General features: G+C 35.2%; 1 protein-coding gene across 1 annotated transcript; it reads left to right on the top strand.

Annotated features, from left to right (window-relative positions):
- Window positions 1-11,761: 11,761 nt before the first annotated feature.
- Window positions 11,762-11,982, top strand: LOC133326168 (uncharacterized). The gene has a single exon (XM_061534845.1). The coding sequence runs from the start codon at window positions 11,791-11,793 to the stop codon at window positions 11,899-11,901; it is 111 nt and encodes a 36-aa protein (XP_061390829.1). The 5' UTR covers window positions 11,762-11,790; the 3' UTR covers window positions 11,902-11,982.
- Window positions 11,983-12,487: the final 505 nt, after the last annotated feature.

Here is a 12,487-nt window from a genome sequence, read left to right as displayed (position 1 = left end):
CACTCCTCTTGGATGTGCTATCAACTCCTGGGGTCTACATCCTCCAGGAGTAAATATATATGCCATAGAATACAAATTTTGTCATTTTTCACACAAAAGTCAGGGTCCATTTGACCCGCTAAATATTGACCGATCTTTATCAAAACATGCATGCTTATTCTCTGCCCGATCCCCTTCTCCATGCAAAAATTCGCGGTGTTTGGGCCATAATTGCGGCCTCTGGAGCGACCAGAAAAACCGACAAAAATTTAGTATTTGGTCCATTTCATCCCCTAAATATTAACCGATCTTTTCCAAAAACAATAGGGGTCTTCATTGGCCAGAACCCATCCTACATGCAAAATTTCGTGAAGATTGGTCCATAACTGTGGCCTGTATCGTGTTTACAAATTATAATGGACAGACGGACGGACGGACGGACGGACGGACACACATGTCTAGATCGACTCAGCTAGTCGAGATATGACGATCGGTATACTTAAAGGTGGGTCTAGGACCAATATTTCGCGGCGTTACAAACATTTGGGGCTGCACAAAGCTATAATACCCTGACAACATAGTTGTGTAGGGTATAAAAACAATAGGGATCCGACAAAATATATTATTGGATTTTTTATTTTTATACCCTACACAACTATGTTGTCAGGGTATTATAGCTTTGTGCAGCCCCAAAAGTTTGTAACGCCGCGAAATATTGGTCCTAGACCCACCTTTAAGTATACCGATCGTCATATCTCACTAGCTGAGTCGATCTAGACATGTGTGTCCGTCCGTCCGTCCGTCTGTCCATTATAATTTGTAAACACGATACAGGCCACAGTTATGGACCAATCTTCACGAAATTTTGCACGTAGGATGGGTTCTGGCCAATGAAGACCCCTATTGTTTTTGGAAAAGATCGATTAATATATAGGGGATGAAATGGACCAAAAACTTTATTTTTGTCTTTATTCTGGGGCATATATACTTGCTCCTGAAGGACATATCCCCGAGAAGTTGATAATATATCCAAGAGGAGTTGTTGACCTTCAAATTAATACCAATTATATGGCTGTATGTACTCTGATGTGGGAGTTATCCGTAATTAGGTAAAGGTGACTATGTACCCAGTATTACTCTTACTCCATTAGAGGACGGAAATGTCGCGCTGATCACTTTGAAATTGTACATGAAGTTCCAATTATGGTCAAGGACGACGCCTATAGTTTTCGGTGAAGTTGAGATTTAATTCAAGGGGTGCAATGAACAGAAAACTTTAATTTTGTTAGATTTTCTAGTCGCTCTAGACGCAATTATACCAGAACATCACATATTTCACAAGATGAAGGGGATCTGACCAACTACTTAGAGCGGCTGTTTAGATGATGATCGGTCAATATTCCGAGGGTCAAATGAACAAAAACCTAAAGTGACCATTTTTTATTTTATGGCGTAAAAATTCACTTCAAGAAAAAACATTTTGGAAAATATGCCAGGGTTAGAAAGTGAAGTTGTTCATCTATAATCTGCAAAAAGGGTGCAAATATCACGAAATATTGCCCAGGCTCAGAATATAGAACCGCAGAAAGTTTGCTTTTCGTGGTAGTTGTGTAGGGTATCATATGGTCGGCCCCGTCCGACTATACTGCTCCGCTCACTGGTTTTTAAATACAAAAAGTTTATTCTTTGGCGAATATATTTACTTCGGGATAACAAATCATGGGACGTTACTTTATGTGACTCTATCAACACACTTTTTATAGCATCAATCGTAGTGTTGTTCTTTTGAGGGGGCTACAGTCCTGTTTTTTAGAACACCATCATATATTAACTAGAATATAAATTTGGTATTCTATAGCGCATATATTTACTCCTGAAGAATATTGGCCTTTAAATTGTTACCAATTAATGGCTGGTTGTATCCGGATAGGGAGTCATACGTAAATATTTACAGATGTCCACCTATTCGGATATTGTTTAGTATTGCCATTACCATAATAGTTGGTGGAAATGTCACGCTGATCGTTTTTAAAGTTTACACGAAGTTCCAGTTATGGTCTATAATTATTTTTGCTTTTCTGGAGGCCACAATTATAAACTAAACAGCATATGTTTATTACGGGGAGTGTAATCTGGCCAACTAATTCGCACGACTGTATGGATAACGGTCGGTGAATAGTTAGTGGGTCAAATAAAGCCAGTCTTTTGTGTCAAATAACAAAATTTGAGTCTTATGGCGTATTTTTCGGAAAAAATATCAGGGTAAGACAGAGGAGTTATTGACCTCTAATCGGTTTACAGGTTGCAAATATGACAAACTATTTCCCAGGCTCGGAAAATAAATTCACAGAAAGTTAATATTCAGTGGTAGTTGTGTAACGTGGTCGGCCCCGTCAGTCTACTCTGCTCCGCTCACAGGTTTAACATATTTTTGGTTTCAAAAAGCCCTACAGACTCATATTGTTCAAATAACTGAAGAAGATTTAAATAACTGAAGAAGATTTCTGAAGCTACTTTTTTTCATTTGGAAACAATTTCCAATCACAAATCAAAATAAAAACCAGTGAGCGGAGCAGTATAGTCGGACGGGCGGACCATACGATACATTACATACCAACTACCTTGGAACTCCAACTTTCGGCGGATACACATATCACAAAAAAGTATTTATGAAAGAAAAAAGTCTGAAACCATCGATAGTATCGATAGTTTGCGAACACTAGCTTAAAGATTTAAGTGAATTCCCCTTTACGCGTACAAACAATTTTTACTGGTCACAGCAAATGTGAATAGCACTTATTTAGGGGAATTCCCTTTTTTACACGGCCTTTTCTGGAACCAATCTACCGTGTAAAAACAGACTTAGATGTATTTCGTGATATTTGCATCCTCTTGCCCAACTACACTAATATTCAGTACAACCCTTCTAATTACTTGTCCCTTTACCGTGGGTTGTGTTGTGATGTTTGGCTTATAATTGTGGACGATTCGGTCCATTTCATACCAAAATTATAGGCGTTATCCTTGACCATAACAGGAACTTCATGGAAAATTTCAAAGCGATTAGCGCTGTATTTCCGCCCTATAGTGTTGTAATGGGCTACTAAATAATATCTGAATACCTAGACGCCTGTAAATATTTATATGTAACTTCTACATCCGAGTACATACAACAATATAATTGGTATCAATTTAAAACTCAACCATTCCTCTTTGATATACTGCAAAGGTCTTCAGTATAGTGTTGTATGCCAAAGACTGTAAATTTTGTAATTTTTCACATAGACATCGGGGTATACTTGACCGCTACATATTGACCGATCTTTATCAAAACAGGTATGCTTATTCTTTGGTCCGATCTCCTTCTCCATGTAAAATATCGTGATGTTTGGGTCATAATTGCGGCCTCTGTGGCAACCTGAAAAACTGAAAAAATTAAGTATTTGGTCCATATTATACCCTACATATTACCCGATCTTTACCAAAAACAATAGGGGTCTTCATTGACCAGAACCGGTCCTACAGGCATTTGGTCCATAACTGAGGCCTGTATCGTGTTCACAAGTTAAAATGCACAGACGGACGGACACACAGCTAGTCGAGATCGGTATACTTAAAGGTGGGTCTAGGACCAATTTTGCGCGGCGCTGCGTTGCTCTGGGGCTACACAAAGCTATAATACCCTAACAACAAAGTTGTGTAGGATATAAAAAACATCTAAAAATGTCGTTAATTTTTTATATCCTAAAAAATATGTAAAATCTGTTAGATATTCGTATAACATTAGTTGAGCTAAAATATCGAAGTATAACAATTCCTAAAATTCGAAAGCACTTTAATTTTTGACTTATTATCACAAAAAAATAATGATTGGAAGGGATCCCTTAAGATACCCAAGCGATCATTCACCCATATTACAGAAAAGTACTTAATTTTGGCCACCAATTTATTATTTTAAAATATTAAACATTTACAAAAATTCATCATAGGCATGGCGATTTCATTCTGAAACCAATTCACTAAAACATTGCAGCCCCTCTGCCGTAATCGATAGAATTCAACTGAATGCACTTAAATGTCCTTAATAGCTGTAACATTGTCAACAGCTGTGAACATGCAGATGTAGAGATACATCTACATATGTATGGGTGTGTGTGTGGGTGTACATTCTAATGCTGCTCATCTATTAATGACTATATCCAGATACAAATCATTTTAGGGTTGTGGGTGTAAAACGTTTGTGTGTGTGTGTTTGTGCATAACTAAAAAGTGTGTTTACAACAAATCACGTTATTGACACCTCATTAACTAAAACGCTTGGCAACTGCTTGCTGCTTTGCTACACTACACTTGGTTACATTTGCCATCGCATCGAATGTGTGTGCGAACATTTTACAACTGACAAAATTTCCACTTCCAGTTGGATGATCAATGGAATTGGAAATAATCGAATTAGAAGCAGCACTAAAAATAGATTTATAGCAACATACTCGAAAACACAGACCCACACACACAAATGTTTCATCCATTCATATATATTTACACACACACATGAAGATACGAGAAATTCTTTATAAAACTGCTGATTGTGTGATGTGTAGATTAAACGAACTGATTAATGAATTTAGTTATAGATATCGAATGACAATGGAATGGTTGGGTATTTCAGGTGCCTGAATGGATGGATATTCATTGTTTTGACTTCATAACACACCAACTGTTAGTTAATAATAGCCTTATCACTTGAAGCTACATTAATTGGCATAGTCAAAAGTGCTAATAATGCCATTATTCGGAGAGTGAGAGAGATAAATCGTAGTGGGTGGTAACAATGACACAACTTGCCAATTAGCAAAAAAAAAAATAGAAGGATACCACCGAACGTCATGACTAACGATCTAAGTGGCCATGTGGGTGGTCACAGACAATAAATGGTGTTTAATTGGGCAGCATGTAGTTGCAAGTGTATGTGTAGGTAATGGCACTTGTATTAGTTTCACTTGCCAGTGGGCATTCGCATTCCTATGAATCCCACATGACCAGCTTGTAGCATAATCTAGAAACCTTGGTCGATTGTATACATCATGGGATATGCTTATTATGTTTAAGGCTACCAGTGTGCTTAATGAAAAGCCATTGTATTTTTGCATTTTATGTGAACATAATGCGTTACATGAATGTATGATGAACGGATTTAGAAATACATTTTTTTATTTCGAATTTTTGGAAGGGAAACATTTTCAGAATAAATGTAATAAGTAAAAACATGCAGAGTTGAGGTTAAGCAAATATATGGATTGTACTCTGAATAAACTATTTGATTTTAGTATTGAAAACCCTGGTCATATTTTATCAAGGAAACAAAATTAGTTTTATAATCTTAAATTCATTCATACGAGGTCTTTGGAGTAAGGATGGGATTAAAGTGGAAAAGGACGATGTATGTTTTCATCGTTTCGATTTCTTGTCTTTGTGGACCTTGAGTAAAATTTTATGAGCGACATTTTTGTAGAATATTTGGAAGTCACATAATCTCATCCTGTGGTATTTAGTTTGCGATTAAATGAAATAAGAACGAACAAATCCACAAATACTCCAGATATTAGTAAGATATATTTTACATCCAATGAGCGGAACAGTATAGTTAGACGGGGCCAACCATATGATACCCTACACAACTACCACTGAGCTCTAAGTGTCTGCGACATATTAGAAGGATATATTTTACATTCAGTGAGCGGAGTAGTATAGTCGGACGCCGCCGATCATAGGATACCCTACACAACTACCACTGAGCTCTAAGTTTTTGCGAGCATGGGAATTACTCCATAAGATTAAATTTTTTTTATTTTTCACCAAAAGTCTTGGTTAATTTGACCCGCTAAATATTGGCTGTCATTAGAATTAGTTGGTCAGACCGCCTTCCCCATGGAAAATTTCTGATATGATAAAAAATAACAGTTATTTTTAATTTTTTTTTTTTATAAAGTAACCGAAGATAGCGACATATCGGCTATAACGACGGCATCCAAAGGTCCGGAAAAAAATGTATCCCCTTCTTAGTGATTTTCTGTTCAATTTTCGAGGCGAGCTTAATTATCAGAGTTTTGCAATGAAAAGGAAAGCCAGGAGAAGAACCTACAAACCCACCATTATACGACGTGTTCGCCGTTGGCTAAACGAAACCAAATTATCCTTTGGTATATCCATCCTATACTCCATCAGTGACCCTCATTCCAAATTTAAGAGTTCTAGCTCTACCGGTTCGCCAATGGTGTAGACTCAAATATTTTCCATGTGAAAACAATGGTAAAGTTTGTAACGCCGCGAAATATTGGTCTTAGACCCACCTGGTCGACTAGCTGAGTCGACCAGGTGGCTGAGTGTGTGTCCGTCTGTCTGTCCATTATAATTTGTAAACACGATACAGGCCACAGTTATGGACCAATCTACACGAAATTTTGCATGTAGGATGGGTTCTGGCCAATGAAGACCCCTATTGTTTTTGGGAAAGATCGCTTAGTATTTAGGGCATGAAATGGACCAAATACTTAATTTTTATCGTTTTTTCTAGTCGCTCTAGAGGCCGGAATTATAACCCAAACATCGCGATTTTTACATAGAGAAGGGGATCTGGCCAAAGAATAAGCATGCCTGTTTTGATAAGGATCGGTCAATATTTAGCGGATCAAATGGATCCTGACTTTTGTGTGAAAAATTACAAAATTTGTATTCTATAGCGTATAGATTCACACCTGAAGGACATAGACCCGAAGAGTTGTTGGTATATCCAAGGGCAGTGATTGGCCTTTAAATTGATACCATGAAGTGGACCGAGAACTTAATTTTTTTGTGTTTTTTCGAGTCGATCTATAGTACTGTACTGTACTGAACATTAGTAATAATTGTCGACCTCTAGTTGGTCCAGATGGTTCAAATATCGCGAAATATTGCCCAAGCTCAGAATATAAATCCACAGAAAGTTAGTTTTTCGTGGAAGTTCAGCTGATACTGCTCCACTCACTGGTTTTTACAATAAATATGCCTGTAATTTGGCACAAAAAGTAGTCAATGTGTAAAAAATATCCAAAATTTGTCGGCATAGGTACACGTTTTGTGGTAGCCCCTCCTCATATTGAGTATTTACCTAATATTTCGTATAAACTCTTTAAGTACCGAACCACTTGACACAGTCTGCCAAAATTTGATTTTGATGGTTTTTATATCAAAACAACTTCTGGTATGGAAGATTTGGTCCATGTTTGGGTATAGGCCCCCAAAATATACGATATATTTTTTATTCATTACCCACTGGCTGTAATTTGGCACAGAGAGTTGGAAGGTCCATGTTTTCTTGTAGCCCCCATATAAAAGCCCCGGTTTTGGATATTTAACCACATTTTGGGTATAAAATCTTTACAAGCCGAACGACTTGACTTCAGCTGATACGTAGGACCATGAAAGGGCTTTTTTTTTAATTTGTACATTTAATTTAAAGCGTATTGAATAACCGTTGTGGTCCATTGTTTGCAAATTGCAATATTTTACCAAACCTACTATTAAAAATATACAATATACCGCAGCCCATCTGTATAATAAATTAAGACACGTTGCAGACAGCCGCAGCTCGTCTGTGTAACAAATAAGAAGACACGGTGACCACGACCGATCTATTAGAGTGGTTGTAAATCATTCCTCTGTACAAAATATTATTGAGACACGGTGCTCCCGACCGTTCTTTGTGAGTGGTTGTAAGGCACTAATTTTATTTTAAAATATTTATCCTTAGGTTCTTAACTTAAGCAAATCTTGCTTAGCCTAATCTCAAACACAAAATACTTATCAATAAACTATTTGTTCTAATACTAGAATTTGATCTGTGGAGAGTTTTCCCATCGTGTGCGCCATAAAATCTCAACACAAACAACCACTGCCTTATCGGCGTTGCATGTGGGATTTTAGACTCTTATCTTAAAACACTCCAACGATCTGTGTCATAAAATTCTGTTCGAAGTATTTTGAAAACCTACATTAAATCTGAAGACTGGGTCAATAAAACAACCTCTTACGGTACCTCTCCACAGATGGAGAATAATAAATAATGTATAATTCCGTAGACTACCGCATCCATAGGCTGAGGGTATTTATCTATCGCCAACGCATACTGGCACTTTTTTACTATATATATATTTTTTTTTCGCATTGGAATTTATGAAACAATTTGGTTCTGGTTTGAGTTATTTGTCATAACCCCTCATATAAACTGCCTCCTGAAAAAATGTTGGTCCATAAATATTCCACAAAATCAGGTCATCAACACACAGTAAGACCAACATAACATGATAAAAACGTTGTTTAAATTATAAAAGAAATATAGCCAGCTGTCAAAATCAAGTTGATGGAAAGAAAATGGGTTATAACAGATGACTTTTATATAACATCACTTTGTTTAATATTTAAAAAACTGGGGTGGACATAAAATTAAAAAAAATAATACTTAGCATTACAAAATTGAAATTTTAACGAAACTCCAGTAAGCTGATCAGTCGGTCCATAACTTATACAACTAATACTGACATCTGAATACCGTACCTGGCAAAAAGTGGCGATATTTTCATTTTCTTCGGTGGTAATGTTAGTAAACCTTATTAGAATATGTATATATATATATATATATATATATCCATTCTTTTATATTAATAGAAATTATATCAGATCATAGATCAATCATTCTTCATTCCTACATTGGCAAATTTTACGAATAATCTCTTCCCTGATGGAACGTATACGCCGTAATAGTATTGTAAATGTTCGCACAAAGAGTTTGTAACATTTGACCCGTTAAATATTGTCCGATCAATATTCACCATTTTCCCCTTCCCTGAGTAATATTTCGTCATGTTCGGTTCATAATTGTAACAGACAAAATAAAATGTTTGGCCCATATATTCGAAGCGAATTGCGCCTGTACTTAGTACTTGTGTACCGCAGTTTGAATAGATTCAATATTTTTATTTGTTCCTATTTAATAACCCCATTTTCATCCGAATACCACACATTGACCAGTGATGAATGGCATTAACAATGTCATCATACCCGATGGCCTGCATTATTCTCCAGAAATGTCTTTGTGCTGTGATTTGCGGACATTGCTGACAATGATGTGTTCGGATGCTGATGTAGTTGACACACGTTCTAGACAAGCAAACGAGGATGTTCGCATTTATAACACACACATGGGTGTGTGTGTATGGGTACATGCATGCATACATACATGCATCTACATGTTCACATCATTTTTGTCGATTGTCAGATAACCACCCATCGTTCATCGTCAGCAAAATGACTCGACTGAATGAATTGTTCTGTCATTAATTCATATCAAGTCTTGGGGGCATGAAACGGATCGCTGCTACAAAAGGATATTATGTCCTTAAATTGGAAGCAGTGTAACAAATGACTTAGAATTTAAACTGCAACAGTGTTCATAATTAGGTAATATTAATGCAGATTATTAGGGGGTTAAATATGTTGAAAATTAATTGAACGGGGTAATGTGCTTGTGATCGATGAATGGAGGTTTTATGGAGTTTTGAGTTGTGAAGAGCTTGGCGGGGTATTGAGGTGTACAAAGTACTTTATAGAGGCCGATATCATATCGATCCCAATAGCAACATTATTATTTCCCATTTCTATCCGAACATTTTATTAAGGGGGATTTTACTATTTTAATTTATTAGAAGAAAATTTAACTCACCACAATTTCCAAATTTTTTATTTTCTTCCTCAGATTCTAATTCATTCCAAAATAGTTTCCTCACTTTCCATTCACAGTAATTTTGTGGCTTGACTTTTAAACTTAATTTAGTTTGTTTTATTTCGAACTGGAAAAAAACTAAATATTTATTTTTGGTTTTTTTTATCCTCGATCAATTTGTCAAATTTAAGCAGGATTTCTCGTCGACCAATAAAAATAAAAGAAACTTTTCCTTTGCATAGTGGTTTGCAAACCACATTTCTTCTGTGGTTTCCTTAGTACAAAACCCCAAATTATTTGCGTGCAGTGAAGCATTTAGTGAATAATGATGTGAAGTTAACTGAAGGGAAGTGAGTATGTAAATATGTGTGTGTATGGGTGTTGGTTTTAGGTGATTTCAATTATAATAAATCACATAAACGAACACAAAAAGAAATCATTGTTAAGTTACAGGACTCTATTGGGAAGAGGATGAATTAAGTCTGAATTCATAATTAAATATTATTTAAAAAATATTCGCCTGGGGTAGGTCTTGAAAAATATTCTTTAAAAAATCTACCACTGGGGTAGGTCTTGAAAAATATTCTTTAAAAAATCTACGCCTGGGGTAGGCCCTAAACAAAACACGACTCACGTAGGCCTCAAAAATTTTTCTTTAGAAAAACTACGCATTCTGTAGGCCTCAACATTTTTTCTTTAGAAAAACTATGCCTTAAGTAAGCCTCAACATTTTTTCTTTAGAAAAACTATGCCTTAAGTAGGCCTCAACAATTTTTCTTTAGAAAAACTACGCCTTCAGAAGGTCTCAAAATTTTTTTTAGAAAACATACGCCTTCAGTGGGCCTTTTGTTGTTCCTTCTCAAAAATATTCTTTAAAAAAATCCACGCCTTATGTTGTTCCTTCTCAAAAATATTCTTTAAAAAATCCACGCCTTATGTTGTTCCTTCTCAAAAATATTCTTTAAAAAATCCACGCCTTATGTTGTTCCTTCTCAAAAATATTCTTTAAAAAATCCACGCCTTATGTTGTTCCTTCTCAAAAATATTCTTTAAAAAATCCACGCCTTATGTTGTTCCTTCTCAAAAATATTCTTTAAAAAATCCACGCCTTATGTTGTTCCTTCTCAAAAATATTCTTTAAAAAATCCACGCCTTATGTTGTTCCTTCTCAAAAATATTCTTTAAAAAATCCACGCCTTATGTTGTTCCTTCTCAAAAATATTCTTTAAAAAATCCACGCCTTGTGTTGGTCCTTGAAAACTCTACGTCTTCGATGGGCCTTGAATTAAAAAAAAGCAACCACTATGGTACTTGAAATAAAATATTCTTGAAGGATCCAAGTCTTGCATTTTTCCATTAAAAAAATATTTAAAAAATTCTCAAAACTGCTTCGTAAATGTTTTATTTAAGTTAGGCTGCATATCCGCTGAATATTCAACAAAATGTCAATCAACATTTCATTTCCCCCCCGTGAAAAACCCCCATAAATGAATATCAATTAATTTATGTAATTACAGTGCTTAAATAAAACTTTACCAAGGCGATACTTACACCATAAACGAAGATACGTAAAACCAAAATAAAAATAAAAAAATCGAAAAACCTAAGGATAACAACATCCAAGGAAAACACAAAACCCAAATATAATGAGTCTAACATAAAAAGACCCAACATTAATTGAAGGACAAAAAACGAAAAGAAATGCGGAAATTAATTCCTCTATAAAAACAAAAACAAGCAATTAATCTACAACAACAACTTCAATAAAACAAAAAAATATAGGCAAAAGTGAAAATTAATACCTTTTCTAACAAAAACAAAACAAAAAAAACAATTTACCTTTTTTCCACCTCCCAAGGATAACAAAAATAGATTCGTGTTCGTGGTGTAAAAACAAAGCAAACACGTATACTTCGCTTTCAATTCATTTAGACATCATCCCTGTGGAACTAAAGACCAGCCACAAAATTCAGCTAGAAGTCTAAAAAGAACAAAACGCCAAGAAAAACTTCGCAAGACCGTCGATTATTTTGATTTGTTCGAACAACCGTTGTATGAGTAATAGCGCCATGGTTGCCGTTGCCATTTGTTGTATTCTGGTCCTGCTGGCCGTTTTCATTGTTATCATCATAGTGGTCGGCCAGACAATGGGAGAGCCTAAGTGAGATAAGCTTCAACTGGGACCTGGTAATTTCCCAGATGGATAACAAATGCCTACCAATTGTTAGTACATCTCGTTAAATACCTTCATATTATATCAATCATCAAACAAGAATAAATGTTTTATCGACAACAACAAAAAACAAAAATCCCCAATCAATTGGACTACAAAAATTATGATTAAAAATAAAAACAAAAACAAGAAAAGATAAATTCAAATCACCAAAAAAAAAACAAAATTATTAACCGGTTATCAACCAAAAAAAAAGAAGAAGAAAACTCCAAAGGACATTAAAAACAAAAACAACAAGGACAAATTCTTAACCCATCGTGTCAGTATCAAAATTGGCTGTGATGTGTAATATTTTTTATTTCAATGAAAAATAATATAACAAAAACCAATAACAACAACAACAACAATAATTATCAACAATTTATATACATAAAAGCAAAACCAAACAGAAAATCTTTAGACTTGATAGTTTTTATTTTTCTGGTGTAGTGACAAAAATAAATAAAAATACAAAATTTTATTTTGATAAACCAAAAAAAAAAATTGGATTTTGAATTTAAATGAAACATTTTACACCA

This window comes from Musca vetustissima, unplaced genomic scaffold (assembly GCF_032173495.1).
Source record: "Musca vetustissima isolate MV318-11 ecotype Yass unplaced genomic scaffold, APGP_CSIRO_Mvet_v1 utg67864, whole genome shotgun sequence".
In the NCBI taxonomy this organism is placed as follows: Eukaryota; Metazoa; Arthropoda; class Insecta; order Diptera; family Muscidae; genus Musca; species Musca vetustissima.
The sequence above is the reverse complement of the archived record's forward strand: the minus strand, read 5'-3'. Positions and strand labels throughout refer to the sequence as shown.

Bases quoted from the DNA above. Each gene is read 5' to 3' on its own strand.
- LOC133326168 (XM_061534845.1), top strand. From the start codon at position 11,791: ATGAGTAATAGCGCCATGGTTGCCGTTGCCATTTGTTGTATTCTGGTC.